The sequence below is a fragment of the Phoxinus phoxinus genome, assembly GCF_949152265.1.
Source record: "Phoxinus phoxinus genome assembly, chromosome: 5".
NCBI lineage: Eukaryota > Metazoa > Chordata > Actinopteri > Cypriniformes > Leuciscidae > Phoxinus > Phoxinus phoxinus.
Window position 1 is genome coordinate 23,442,121 of NC_136880.1, and position 15,495 is coordinate 23,457,615.

General features: G+C 36.8%; 1 protein-coding gene across 11 annotated transcripts in view; it reads right to left on the reverse strand.

Moving 5' to 3' along the window:
* Positions 1–1,303: 1,303 nt before the first annotated feature.
* kif1ab (kinesin family member 1Ab) overlaps positions 1,304–15,495 on the reverse strand; it is a 30,895-nt gene continuing 16,703 nt past the window's right edge. For 7 of the 11 annotated variants that reach the window (XM_079613987.1, XM_079613982.1, XM_079613985.1 and 4 more), the window contains 23 exons: positions 14,808–14,926; positions 14,204–14,289; positions 13,931–14,057; positions 13,529–13,703; positions 13,083–13,173; positions 12,868–12,986; positions 12,732–12,787; positions 12,543–12,651; positions 12,349–12,415; positions 11,664–11,748; positions 11,373–11,478; positions 10,967–10,990; positions 10,711–10,825; positions 10,388–10,521; positions 10,143–10,204; positions 9,882–10,027; positions 9,620–9,805; positions 9,261–9,332; positions 8,831–8,949; positions 7,877–7,990; positions 5,917–6,109; positions 5,667–5,785; positions 1,304–3,687 (listed from right to left, as the gene is read on the reverse strand). In XM_079613987.1, coding sequence (XP_079470113.1) covers positions 3,645–3,687; positions 5,667–5,785; positions 5,917–6,109; positions 7,877–7,990; positions 8,831–8,949; positions 9,261–9,332; positions 9,620–9,805; positions 9,882–10,027; positions 10,143–10,204; positions 10,388–10,521; positions 10,711–10,825; positions 10,967–10,990; positions 11,373–11,478; positions 11,664–11,748; positions 12,349–12,415; positions 12,543–12,651; positions 12,732–12,787; positions 12,868–12,986; positions 13,083–13,173; positions 13,529–13,703; positions 13,931–14,057; positions 14,204–14,289; positions 14,808–14,926 — 2,467 coding nt within the window. In that variant the 3' untranslated portion in view covers positions 1,304–3,644. The remainder of the gene's footprint in view (positions 3,688–5,666; positions 5,786–5,916; positions 6,110–7,876; positions 7,991–8,830; positions 8,950–9,260; positions 9,333–9,619; positions 9,806–9,881; positions 10,028–10,142; positions 10,205–10,387; positions 10,522–10,710; positions 10,826–10,966; positions 10,991–11,372; positions 11,479–11,663; positions 11,749–12,348; positions 12,416–12,542; positions 12,652–12,731; positions 12,788–12,867; positions 12,987–13,082; positions 13,174–13,528; positions 13,704–13,930; positions 14,058–14,203; positions 14,290–14,807; positions 14,927–15,495) is intronic. The other 4 variants (XM_079613978.1, XM_079613984.1, XM_079613980.1 and 1 more) reach the window with 2 other exon arrangements.

Consider the following 15,495-nt stretch of genomic DNA (forward strand, 5'->3'; position numbering starts at 1 on the left):
AACAATAAGTTTAGCATGTGCTGGGTGATGATGATGCATCATCCAGTGTGTTATTAAGGGAAATAAATAGAAACATTTACTTATGTAAAATTATTCAAAGCAGGGTACTTACCCACTGGGGCTATCTAGATGACAAACAAAAGCTAAGCAAAATCCCAGTAAAAGAGACTCATCTGAAAATTTGTTATTCAGGACTTAAATTAATGATTGGAAGTTACTCTACAAATTTTACATATTTAATCATCCATATTTTAACTGGAGATAGCAACACTTTGAATTCAAATTGAATGAAAAGCAAAGATGCCTGAAATGGACGTCAACTCATAGAATTTATAATAACCCCATTAATTACAATAAGTATAAGATAAAAAAATAGGGTAGCTATTTATTTTACGGTCCCGTTTCACATGCTATGTACTTAATATAGTAATTACAATAACTGGGTTATAACTAGGTACTAACCCTGAACCTAACCTTAACTCATGTAGTTACCTTATATTACCAGTATTTTCTTAGGTAAGCACACTGTAAGTGCATGTACTGTAAAATAAAGGAGCCTAACCAAAAAGAGTGACACTTGTAACAACATGCCACCCTGGGCCTTCTGTGCCAGTTCTTGGGTGAGGGCTGCATGCCCATAAGAGCCTAATTTGAGCTTTTCATAAAAAATAATACAAAAAATTTTACTCAGCAAATCTAGAAATATTGTCTCCACCAATCCCTCAGTAATAAATAGACACAACACAAAACTTTAATATTCAAAAACTGATATTTGATTTTCAAAAACTGCATTTGAAGGATGCATTCCAAGGTAGAAAGGCATCAAGGCACGTCCGAATCTAATACAGTACACTGTAAAAAAGTGATCAGTTGACTTACAGTAACTTTAAAAAAGTGAGGAAACCAGTTGCCCTAAAATTAAGTAAATTAACTTTAAGTATTTGAAAAAATTAAAGTTATGTGAACTTGACAATTCAAGATTGTCAAGCCGTCTGAAAGTTGCTGTTGGTGGTCAGTTTGAGTGTAAATGTGTTTTTAAACGCTTTTAATGTCTTTTCTAGCGAGAAATACCCATTGAAGTAATTAAATATGCACTTAGTTATCACCAAAGCTCACTCTATTTTGTTGTAGATCATTAAGCCTGTCCGAAATCAGTTTCGTGAGGTACCTTTGTGCGCAAATTCTCCCTGCAAAGTCACAGCCTGATAAAGCAACAAGTACTTTCAATCAATTTTTGATGTTTGGCCCTTTATAGTAAAAAAAGTTGAATCTGCATCTAGACAAATAAGAAGTCCAAACTCTTGCAACGTTGCGCATATTTCACATTTATTTCACACCAGACAAAGTGTTAAGTGTCCACAGACATTAGAAGACACAGGTCCAACACTCAAAGAAGTTGAGCACTGAGTACACTACAGCCCATTCATTATGGTATAAAGTGGTTATCAGCCGTGTGCTAGACCACAGTTGGGTTTATATACAGAGAAAATCAACAAATATTGAAGCAATTACAGTAGCTACACTTAGTTTATATTGAGTTTCTCTTTTTTAAGTTTGGAATATTTGGATGAAAGATGTTTATTCAAAATGATGCTCAGAAAGATGTGGTTCCATTGAGAGTGACAGAGACACATTATCAACTACAAACCCTAAAAATCTTGTTTATCTGCAATATACATGTATGCTGACAACGTCCTGTTGAATGCTTCGTCTTCAGGGCATCATGTAAATGCGAACACTAAGTGCTCATAGTCGACAGTGATCCTTCAAAGCGGTAAAATAATACGACTGAATCTATTATTTTTATGTAAATGCTACTCTTATACTGAATGGAGGTAAATGGAATACATTTGATACATTTCATTTAAAAGCGGAATAAATATGTACAGCATGCTATCATATACATAGCATAATCAAAGACAGGAATGGGTTAAAAAAAACGTCAGGGTACTGGGAGGTATGACTGTCAACATATTGTCCAAAACTTAATCGTCTGTCCCTCATTTACACTTCAGATCCATAATGTAAATGTAATGTAAGTCTATAAAGGCATACTTATACTTAAACTTCTCCTTATGAAGAAACCGTTTTGAGAGGTGAAGACCAGAACCGCTCAAATCTCTCAGATACATTCACAGCTGCTACATTTTGTGCTCTTTGGGTTGGCTGACCCATTGCACAAAACATCAATCCTCATGAGCAACATACTAAATGGCTGACTGACCAATAGCATGAGCCCAAACCAAACAAGAGATTTCTGAGTTCATCAGCATACAACGGTCTCTGGTAATACCTCTTTAAGATGTACAGTAGTTGTCATGACAGGAAACACGGCTTTTCTATACTTAGTATACACATCTTCATCGTACAAGGCAAAGGGTGGAGCAAAAAAGACAATATAACAGATACATTTCTACAGCTGAGCTAAATAAAACGTTCTCTATATTGGGGATCACAAAACTTTTAGTAAAATCTGAGTTTATAGACTTTCTGTTTTATGTTGTAACACTAAAACTGGATCTTCTCTTACAAGATGTCACCTCCCTAGGAAAACACCATGTAATAGGTTTGAATACAGATATTCTATTATAACATGTAAGGCTGGGATGACCTAAACAAAACAGCTACAAAAGAGGAACTATGCAATCAAGATACAGTGTTTCTGAACATAAACCTCCTGCATAATATTATTCGAAATTTGTGTTATAATGTGCACTGATGTATTTGCGTTCAGTGTATCAGTAACAGGAAATTTTGCAGCACCGCTCTCTAATTTTGTGCGTAAAAATAAGCAGATGAAAAGTGACCATTAAAGAAGCTAATTCTCTTAGCAGCAGAGCTCTAGTGCAAATGAACCAAAACGAACCTGGTAAATAAAGCTCATTATCAAAAGTGCAAGGTGAAATTTTTTTTGTAGCACACTACAAAGAGTGACCTCATAATAAATTATGTTTATAAAACATACAATGCTTAATAAATAAGTAAACGTAAAGATGTAATGTAAAAAAGACATTACAGATGAAAGTAAAACACAAACTAAACTTCTGTATGGTAGACGTTTTGTACTTTTGAGATGTTGATTTTTGTCGAAAATAACAGACGATTACCTATTCGAGTCTAAAGTCCATCTCAATTCTATCTTCTATCATTCGCAACTTCAAAATAAGCTCTGCATCCCTTCGAAAAGCACAATGATCACGGCAGAATGATCTAAAGCAAGAGGCAGCTACTGAAGCCCAGGTAAACGCACTTGACATTACTCTGAAGCAGCACATACAGAAACAGAGCATCGAGTCGAATTTACAAATGAACGAATGCTGTTAAGAGTAGGGCAGTGTCTATGATGCCGTTTTGCCATTCTAGCTTTTAGCTACTGTATGTTAGCGGGAAGTGCTAAATATATTTCAATGTTGTAAATGTGTCACTAAATAGGGCCTGAAACACACACATAAACACACATTCTGTGAAGCCAAGCCCGCAGTCTATGGTTGGCATGGACAGACTGAGGGGGAATGCTGGGACGGGCAGGCAAGAGGCAGCTGTGATGACATGGGGACAGGGCACTTATGATCACATGACCTAATTACATCACTAAGGCCTCTTAGGGCCTTTTTATGGTTTGAGCCAGAGAAGAAAAAATGATTTCACATCCTCATCTGTCCTGATTTTCTTCTGGAAAGCTTAGACCTGTGGGTAGAGAGAGAGAGAGAGAGAGAGAGAGAGAGAGAGAGAGAGAGAGAGAGATTAGGAGAATGACCACTTAGAGCAGTGGTTCTCAACTGCTGAGTTGCAACCCAAAAATGGGTCACAGGTCTGTTTTGACATCAAAGACCTTGTGTCTGTCTAAACTAACTGTTAAATGTCACTATGACATTTTGGTGCAAATTCATCTGTCTTGGTGGAATTAGGCAGATGCAGACACAGCAGTGTTCATTTAGTATTATTTAAAGTGCCCCTATTATGCTATTTTTGAGGTTCCTAATTTTGTTTCGGAGGTCTCTGACAATAAGTTTACATTCATCCAAGGTAAAAAAAAAAAAACTTTAATAATATACATTGAACAACACATCACCTTATTTCTCAAAGAGTCTGAACACGGTTTGTTCGAAGATTCAGTCTCTCTAAAACCCATAATTTCTGAGAGCCTACTCTCTGATTGGCCAGATGTCTCAGTCTGTTGTGATTGGTCTACCGTTTACAGCGGAAATGAAACTCTTATTACCACATCTGAATTCTAGCTCTGAAGGCTTCCTCAGTGCTTAATACATAGTGACACAAACAGTAACAATGCACTGAAAACAGCGTCCTCTCTTCATGTTGAAAACACAAACCAAACTCTTCCAGTCTCATTTACAACTACAGTGTTTGAGGGCGGGTCAAAGTAGATGTTATTTGCAGGCAGCCAATAAACACCTTAGGCTGGCATTATGCAAATGTATTACATTGTTACGTAGCTATGTAACAGGAAGTGAGACTGGAATTGCTGACGTCTCATCTCGGCAGTTCAGAATCGATTCTGTCTTCTAGGAGACAATAACTTTATTTGGCATGCACTTTAATTTTTATAACTTTGCAGAATTTTTACATTCACAAACAGCTATATTACACACTTCATGAAAGTAACATTTGAAAAAGCATAATTGGGGCAGTTTAAATACTATTATAGTATTTATTCATATTTTGAATTTTTTATTTGATTTTAGTTTTTGTCATTTTGTTTTGTGCTTTTGTCATTTTAAAAAGTTTATTTTGAAAATATAGCTTTTAATCATTTTAGTATTTAAACTTATTTTATTTCAGTGAGTTGCCTATGCAACATTTTACATTTTTTTAATTTTTTATGAAAGTTTAAGTTTTCAACTAAGTATTCAACTAATTTTAAAATTGTATTTTATTTCAGCTGTATTTCAATTAATGAAAAAAAATAATGTTAATAATAACAACAAAACGTGTTCAACACAGACAGGTTTTGACATAAAAAACTATGCAAGGTGAAGGGTTTCATTAAAAAAATAAAAATAATATTTTGAGCCAAAAAGCTGAGAAAAATCACGTTTTTGTTAAAGACTATATCCAGATCGGATTCAGAATGATGATCAAAACACAGATTGAGTAGATCGAGTACATCAACACCCCTAATGCTTGCACAGTCCTATACTTTGTCCTGGGTCGACATTTCATTTGGTAACATTAGGCGGTTTTGATTTATATGCTTTTTAATGTCAATGATTGCGTTATTTAACATGAGCATATAATTACACAGATATCGCTTGTTTCTGCATCTTCTTCACATGCGTTTTGATCAGGAGATTCAGTACCCTTTCAGAAGATGCGCAACAGCGCCCTCTACCATATAACAGTGCAAATTCCGTCAATGTCGGGGAAACATTTTCTCATAAAGGACGGATAATTCTGTCAACGGCGGGGAAAAAGATAAGGGCATTTCTTGTTTATTTTTTGTTTTATAAAGAAATTTGTTATGGTTTTGCGTAACTTACTACTTAATGTTCAATGTAAAATCTTCAAAATCCTAAAGCAAAATTAAATTAACACTTTAGATTTAAAGTGTTAAATAAAATTAAAGAGAGACCATTGTTGAATGAAGACTTTGTGTGTTATTGTGACTGTGCTAAAGGAAATGAAATCACTGAATTTATTTTGAATACCTGATAGTTCCTGCCAGCAGTGGGTTGAATGCGTACAACCAGTCATGCATCTCTTTGTCATTGCCTGCTTGGAGCAGAATGCTGCGGTGCTCAGTGCATACTGAAAAAGTGTTAGGAGCCTGGAAACAACACATCACATGGGTTAACAATAAAATCAGTAGACAAAAAGCTAGACAGCTATAGCTAGCTGACCACTTTCCTCAGTAATCATGTGTATAATGTAATTGGAGGAGGAATAAATGGCTCTTACCCTCAGCATAGTCTGCTTATCTTCGCTGTACTCCACCTGAGCAGAGGACAGGTTGATGACGGCTCTCTCCACGCAGTCTCTCTCACTGCGGTACAGGTAGACGTAAGGCCGTCGCACCACAATGTACCGCTTCACCCAGCCACTGGTGTGTTGCTCAAGAAAGTGTAGATAGCCTTTCTTTGACACAATTGGGCTGCAGTCATAGGAACAATTATAACAGATATATAACACATTATTTGCAGGGCAATCAATAACATGATACATTAGGATGTTAAAAGTTAAGGTCAGTGAGTTTTTCTACTTGCTGTAAATATTTTGCAACTTTAGAAGAACAGTTAGCACTAAAACACATTTTAGTTACATATATACATGTTTCGGTGTACAATTCAACAGTGGTCTTGGACTTTATACTGACGCCTAGTGGTGCGGATGCATTGTCATACATAAGCAAAAGTTTCAGTTATCAGTACCTTTGTAGAAATATTTGCATACATATTTTATTCATTTTGCAACAGAAAGTGTATAATATGGACCCTTATTCATAAGAAAAATAAATGTTTTTTCATTTTTATGAATTTGAATGTACATTTATAACACTATTGTGTTATATTACTTTGCCATTAAATTACTGAAAAGTAGTTAACACTGCTATACAAGTGTTTATCATACAACGGCTGAGAAAGTGACGGCAACTTTCTCCCTTCTGACAAACGTAATCAATCTCTAAATATTTTTTTATAAAGCCATATAAACTTAGAACTATCATGGATTTTTCTTTTGTTACTAGAGCAAATGGGAGCATATAAGTTATATTTTTTGACAACTTCCGCTTCGAAGAACCCTGGAAATGTGTAAAGGGTCCATTGGGACAATTAAAGAGATAAAAGAAAGAGTATTTGTTTATTGTATATTGATTACACGGGCTTTGTTCAAACTGCATACAAATCTGGTTTGTTTTTCTAATTGATCTTTAGGTCATTTTGCAAGTCATCTGATTAATTTACAAAGATAGTTGAAACTGATGTAGATACACCAGATATAACAATGATTTAATGATGACACCCTGTTGTGAAAACCAAGTTGTTAACGTTGTTTATATGTCTATGTGGTGTTTTTAATATGCTTTAATGCAAACCATGTGCAAATTCATAAGTCAACACCATTGCTGAGTATTTTCTCCTTAAAACTACCTTGTAACCAATCCCGTCACGAAAGGGGCGGACTTTAGCATATCATTAACTATTCTCTGAAGCAGATGAGTCTCAAGAGAAGCTAGGTTATCCTGGGATATTTTTTTCTGTTGATATGAAAATAGATTTAGCTATATAGCCGGTGTATGTATATGATGTATATTACGTAGGGTGACCAGATGGGATTGGCTGAAACTCGGGATGGTGTTCGGATGACGGCGGGGTTGGTAAGGCCTACTATGGTACTATGGACTCAACCTTCACAGATAGTTTTTAATGTTTTATCAGACAATAACTACTCAAGATTTTGCTTTAATATCATTTTCCGGACAATTAGAGCCGGATTTGGGATTGGGACGACAGCTTAGATTTCGGGACTGTCCCAAATTTTTCGGGACGTCTAGTCACCCTAATATTACGATGAACTACATGTCTTTCTTTGACGTTCTAAATTGTTCAAAGTGTTTTTAAGGATGCTGATTATTAGAAGGCAGCTGTCTGTCTCTGAGATGGCCAACAGAAACATGGTTTGTGTAACGTTAGCAACACATTATTAGCGGTTTGTTAACATAGTCAAGCAAAAGGCTGATCATATTAATTACAGTTATGTGTCCGACGTTGTAAAGAGCGATTCTATTGTGCAGCGTTTACTTCCGTTGAGCAAGTGGATCTCTGAGCTGGTGTGAGTGAGTGGAGGCATGGCTTTTTTCCCCTTGCTTTTTACCCCCTCAGATACCACAGCCAGATCCCTCAAAAAGTCAAGGTGCTACCTGACACGAATCTCCTGGATGTTCGGGATGAAGGCGCAGCTCCTGTGTTTTCTCTCTATGGGGCTGAAGGGGTCGAGATCAGGGCTAGAGGCACCCGAGTTAGCCTCAGCTCCTCTGTAAAATCACACACAACAAGAAAGTCCTGTTAGAAATAATGTATTTAAGGTGTTTTGAGAGTGAACAGACAGTACGTAATCTGATTCTCAGAGAACTCGTATTAGACACACTGTGATCGTATTTAGGGCTGGAACAACGTGTCGAAGTAATCAAGTCGATTACACACTGTTTATGTTCATCCCAAGTCCCCTTATTGTTTCACCCAAAACAAAACTCTACAGCAGATGCTTATGGCTAGTCGGGCAGCGCTGCTTAACACAGTTGCGTTCATACAGCGATTTGTAAAATATATTTTTTTTTACAAGTGTGATAACCCCATTCTATTATCGAACTGACACCTGCACATTTTCAGGACTCACAACCACATTCTCAACTAATTGGCACTGAATGAACAGAACCGCACTGGACTAGTTTTCTGACACGTCATATACTTGGAGAACTACAGTTAACTGTATAATCATGATGGGTTTAGTTTACTCACGGAGACAGAGAAATTATTTACGTTCATCCGCAGATCCACCGGAGCTGCATTGTGTGTGAGCTGCGATGCACTTAAACGTACTCTCTGCTCTCGGTTACTAAGCATTTAAAGTCCTTGTTGGTGGTTTATATCTGATGGATTAACTCACGCTGTTAACATGCTGTTAATTATGATTAAACTTCCGATGTTATAGACATTGCCATTTTTGATACCGTCGCTGAAAGTGCTTGCGAATCCTGAAAATATGCAGGCTCGTATAAAGCGGCACAGCCATACTTGCCATAAGCATCTGCACTAGAGTTTTGCTCCTAATCATATTAGAAGGGGACTGGGTTTTGTGTTGAAAATACACTGACCTGAGGTCTGGATTGCCATAGTGACTGTCCACCAGTGATGGGCAGGTGGAGGAGGGTGTCAGAGTGCTCAGAGGTGAAGAAGAACCGTCTCTTAAGAAGGATGCGGACATCTCTGACAGCTAAAAAAGAAAGAAAGAGGGAGCACCACCAAATGATAAAGTGGGCAACACATTAAAGTGTCTCATACATCATATTCCAGAAAATGCCATGCTTACCCTTAAAGCATGTATTACACTAATCATGCTGCTCTACTCTAAATGAGTAAACGAGAGAAGTGAAGTGAACACAAATTCTCTATAAATGACAAAAGGACTGCTAAATGAGACAGAGAGATATAGGGAGAAAGAGAGAGAGAGAGAGAGAGATCTGGTCTGCACGGGCGAGAGAATGAGGCAAGGTCTGTAAGGACACTAGGGCAGTAAATGCTCACCTTGCTCTCACTGAGACTGCTGCTCACCTGGCTGTACTGCCTGTTGAAGGTGTGCATGAGCAGTCGCACACACTGAAGAGAGAATATAACAGAATATATTCATTTAATATAACAGTAACAGTAATAAAAACATATCTATCTATCCATCCATCTATGCTTCTCAAATAAATGTATCTAGTTTGTGGGATGATGTGATTTATGGGAAGAAAATTATTTATTTTTGCAGTGTTTGAGGAGTTGTTTTTGTGCAAAACGTTATTGGCAAATATGTTATACTTTTATTTGTTTTAGTCAAACTGAATTGGTGGGAATAGGCTATTAGCGTGACATTATGTAGATATGTTGCTGCAGACGATCACCTTGGCAGCCAGCTCCCTTTGCCTCTCGTTGGGACTGTCCAGACCCAGACTGACTACCGGGCTGATCAGGGGGCTGGAGGCCTTAGGTGAGTCCATAAGGTCTTTGCCACAGAAAGAGTCCTGACCCAGCAGCAGAGATGCTTCTAGCTTCTCTCTCAGCAGAAGGTAATGCCTGGTCTTCTCCACCTGTAAACAAACATGCACCTCAGAGTCATGCACCAAGATTAAAAGCCCTTAAACATTCAGATGGACCATATAGTACCTCTTGTAGGAGGCTAAGTTTTTCCAGCTCCCACTGGTGGTCCAGGATGAGGCTATCACTGCGGGGCCTCCAACCCGCAAGGTTCTCCTCTCCACGCACATACGCCACTGAGGTGTCCAGCACCCGTCTGCGCCTCCTTTGCATACCTGCACCATCATGGTCAAAGTGGAACAACAAAATGAATCAAACGACTGGGTTAAATCTACAAATATATGAGATAAAAATTAGGTTATTTGTCTGAATTTGTACATGATAACTTACCAGGACTTCCAATGTCAGCCAAATGGCAGAGGCTTAATTCGTACACTCCAGTCACACGGTTACTAAGACACAAAAGACCACCGTAGTACTTAATAAAACATTTAATTCTGCTATTGCGGTGATAATTCAAGTGTAAAACTGTTTTCAAATATCAAGTCATGAGCATTAAAGGTTCGAAATGGTGCATTGGTTGATTTAAGATCAATTTACTTTTTACTAGAAAGAGGCAAGCAAACTTTCCTCACCTCTCAGATGGCCTAAAGGCACCAGTGCTGAAGAGGTTTCGAATGGAGCGAGACGCAGGAAGTTTAGCGTCTCTGGAGTAGAACACCATGCAGAAATCCTTAGTGATGACAGTGGGCTGAGTGCAGTTCTCCATCTAAAATTATAGCAAAAACTTAGTGGAACATCTCATAACCAACTAAGAGGCATACATTTGAATTCGATATAAAAAATAAAGCTATACTTGTGATTGTGTTGATATTGTTTTTGAGTTTCAAAATATCCCACATTGATTAAATGTCATAATTTGAGAACTTTATTGTGGAAAAAGGTGAGTTTTCCTCACCTCAAGATAGGCAGAGAGGGTGATGTAAATTTTCTCTCCATATGGAGTGACACGGTTCAGCAGAAGGGAGTTGTGCATGGAGCTATCCCATGCTGCCTCAAAGCGGTAAAATGTCCTGAAAAGAAGGAAACAGCTTAGTGAATTATATCAGTGCTTACATTTTTTCTTTATTTGAACAATCTTGAAGACTTCAGATGGGTTACAATAAAAAAAAATACAAAAACAGTACTGTATACCGAAGTGTAAAAAAGCATACCTATGGTCAATTCCCAATGACACTCTGACAGGAAACATTAAATTACCATGTTAGTGAATTACAATTTATTTATTTATTAATTGATACACACACACACACACATATATATATATATATATATATATATATATATATATATATATATATATATATATATATATATATATAAATCATTAAATTAGAATATTAAGAATATAATTAATTTAAATACTTTGTTTCAATTAATATCAAAGTTATGAAGTTTTATTGTTGTTAAAACTATATTAGTAATTTAAAAAAATCATTGATTCACATACATTGTTTAAATATTTTGGTATTGCTAACATTTTTAATAAAACATTTTTTAAACATTTGATTATTTAGAGGTACTGGAGGAAGGATCTCACTTTACATATCAGTGGTGTACCTGTCATCATAAGATGGTCGTATGTAGCTTGAAGACAGGATGTTGAGGGATAGGATGTTGGGGTCAATGATAGTCTCATCTGCCTCGGGTGTGTTACGGATGCGCCCTAAAAATGAACAGATGTGATGCTGAGTCATCTGAAACTCTGCTGAACATTCACCATAACATCATCTTCATTTGTTCTCAATGCCAGCTGGCGTTTAAAGCGATGGTAGCCAGAAATTATTAATTATTAAAATAATTTTTTAAGAGAGAAAAAAGCATTTAAAAAAGAAAATAGCATTTTCTAACCTATGACGAGCTCTTTAACCTCCTTCCACTCAATATCATTGCCGGTTTCTTGGGCTATAGTGACTGTAATTCTCCTTTGGATGCCCTGTGGAAAACGTGTCAAAGGTGAAAATCACAAATCTCTCATTTCAATTTCAAACTATACTATTGTTCAAACTTTTGGGGTCTGTACAATTTTTTTCTTTGGACTGAAACTAATACAAGGATTCAGCAAGGATGTACAGTATTAAGGATGCATTTCTATTCCAAATAAATTCAAATTAGTCAAATTCAAATATATTCAGAAACTTGAAACAAGTTTCCATAAAAATATCAAGCTGCACTAACATTGATAATGTTTTTAACATTGACAATAAGAAATATTATCCAAATCGGCATATTTGAATGATTTCTGAAGGATCATGTGACACTGAAGACTGGAATAACATTGACATCACATGAATAAATAAAATGTTTTATATATATTCAAATACAAAACAGTATAAATTGTAATACTATTACGATATTACTGTTTTTATTCCTTTTTGATCAAATAAATGCAGCCTTGGTGAATATAAAAAACAACAACATTATTTTAAAATCTTAACAACAGCAAACTTTTGAAACTTAAATAAGATATCATCTGTTATCATCTGTATTACCATTCATTGAGTTGTTAGGGACAGACAGATGGATTCATGTTTACCTGGTGCAACAGGAATGTACCATGGCAGGGCATTCCACCCCTGTGATCAACAACAGCTGGGATGTAGCTAAGAAAGTACACAAACAGGTACAAGGGTTACATAACATATGAATAACCTACCATACATACAGACTTCAATGAGTAACTTACTAGGCACTGATATCCTACAAGTCATGAGTTTATCAGATACTCACTCCCCGTTGGCCTCCAGCTCACAGATCTCAAAGAATGCCATAAGGTCATATTTGCAGTGACAGGGGCCAGCGGTGGAGCGTGTGAGTGTGCTCAGTTTTGTGGCAGGCACTGGGGGGAGACAGAGGCAGAGTTTACACATGAAAAGACCACAAGAAATAGTCAAGAAATGAGTCAAAATATCAACTCACCTGGCTTTGACAAAGGCATAACCCTAGGGAACTGCCTTCTTGTTGGACGTAATGAACTATAAGGAGGGACGATTTTAGTTGACATTTTAGGGAAATAATAATAATAATAATCTAAAAAAGAAAAAAAGTTCCTCACCTAATCAAGTCCTTACAGAGAAGAGGGAAGGGCTGTTTCTGGAAGTGGCCAAATACCTCAAAAACGATTGGCTGACTCTTGATGTATTCCACAAAAGACTTGGTGACCTCTACGGTTATCTGCAATAGTAGCAAACCGCACATAAATAATTTATGTTTGATTTATTTCTAAAATCTGAAATCTGAATTACTTGATGGCAAAAAGGTTGCGATTACATTTTGTACATGGTAGAATCCCAGAGGAGGCCCTCGGCCGGTATTCTTTAATGGCTCAGTGGAAAATGCCTCGTCATGCCTATGAATAAAGCTGGAAAAAGACAGGGTGGCTGAGACAAGATTGCATTAGATGTCTTGCAAGTTTCTTTGCTCAGAGTTTGCAGATGCGTCAATCCCATTCAAACTGAGATGGAACGTTATTTTCGAGTGGCAACTTTCACAAAAACATAGATTTAAAAATTAAGCAGCATGTTAATTCATTTATTTGTTTTTTAAAAAGCATTTGTCTAAAACACTGTGACAGAAACATGCATAATCTGCAAAAGTGTTTGCCTTTCTAACCATAAAATCGGTCAGCTACAACAATGTGCAGCACAGTTTTTTATTATGGAAAGCCCTGATAAATCTATGAATGAACACAAATTACTTGGAATACATCTACTCACTTGAACTGGCAGAAGATATCTGCATACTCAGCAGAGATGCTGGAGGCCTGAAGCACTGTGACCCTAAAGGTGAAGTTGCTGCCGATTTTTAAGTGCTGGAATGATTTTTCCTGAGCCACATCAAGAGGACATTCCAGAAAACCCTTCAGAGGACTGTCAGGAACATCAGGAGAGGCTAGATGGATTAATGCATGAGAAAACCGATCAGATTAGAATACAAACACTTGCTGACTCTTATTTGTGCAAGTCACTATTTACACATATACCATTACTTTAACAGTGAATTATCACAGCATGATTATTGGGTTTTTTATTTTATGTTGAGGCATGCATAAAATCATTATAATAAATTGTGCAAAATTTATGTCAATCTCTAAGTATTTTTTTTTTTTTACTTATTACCTGCACAGGTGTTGTTGTTGACCTCATCAGCACTGAGCCCCATCTCTGAGTTTTGTCCTTCTCCTTCTACGATACGCAGCTCCTCTTGAGATGTGTTTGTCCCAGCGGTGCATGTTTCTGTCTGGAACTGGGCAGAGAGAAAAGATTGATGGTTTTTACTCTTGACGGTGTCTCACCTTCTATGAAAACAATTGAATGCCTGAAAGTCCAAAGCCCTACTCAAATATTGAGATAATAATTGTGAGAATGAACAGTTACATAAAATGAACCAACCTTCTCAAATTGTTGATCCTCAAATGAAATCTTAGCAGTTCCTGATTGTCTCACACCGGAGCCATAATCAGGAGCTTCTTCGTCAGCTGTGACAAGAAATAAAAGATTATGGCTGAACATTTAATCTGTACAGGGGCCTCGCTAGTAGGGGGAAAAGTGGGACTAAGTACAGGGGGCCCAGAGCTTTTGGGGGGCTGATCTGTATATAGGGACCAGAAAACTTAGCAATGCCATGCAAGGAGTTTGTACATGATTATATTTTATCAACATTTTAATATTTATTGATATTTAATTTATTTATGTTTTGTATATAATTCTGGTGAGATACAAAACATATATAAACAGAATTAGGACCAGAGGCAACAAATTATGAGAAACAAAACAAAAAAACAAAACAAAATCCTCTATTCATAAAACCAATGAAATAAGAAAACATAATCGGTCTGAATACTGAGCCTTGTGGTACTACTTTACAAAAAAAAAAAAACTTTTTTTTTCTTTTTTCTAACAATATTGATTAATCATTTTTATTTCCAGTCAGTTTAATTTCTGCTTGCAATCTGATCAAAATAGATTTGTCAAAGCATAATGAAGATGATCTTACCTGATATGGCTTGTACTGCTACTCGGAGGAACCCCTTGACCTCGCCTTTCTCACTTACAATGGCCACACGGTGCACTAATGGCACAGGGTACAGCAGATTACTCAGATATACAAATGCCCTATGAGAGAAAAAGGAGAGGATGATGGGAAAAAGGAGGAGAGCCAAAGAAGGAAGGGGGTTTTTGAGACAGTTGATGGGGTGAAAAGAAAAAAGAAAAAAAAGAGGGTTAAAATTAATGGGAAAAGAAGTTGGGAAAAAATGTCAGTGAAGATCAACTCAGCCACACTGCCACTAGACAACAACATCAGATAAATAAAAAAAGCAACCAAACACGAAGCTGCTCCAGCGAAAGCTAAAAAGTGCCCTGTAGGTCTGCGGTTCATCTGTGAATACTTTATTATAGCCCCCATTCTCATAAAATGATATAGAAACGGGTGATAGCGAGGGTTTTAGTCTCTGTGGGGGTTGGTGAAGTGTTTCAAGAACATGCATATAGAGGAAAACTGCACCACAAGCTACTTTACACTATAACTTTTGACTGATTGATTGTCTAAATTGCCAAGTCATACTCACAGGTGAAGATTTGCATTGTCACACATCTATATTTTATTGATGTTTCAGTAACTGATTGAAGGATTAACTACAATTCAATGTCACAATTATGTGTCTATGAAATCCCTGACATTG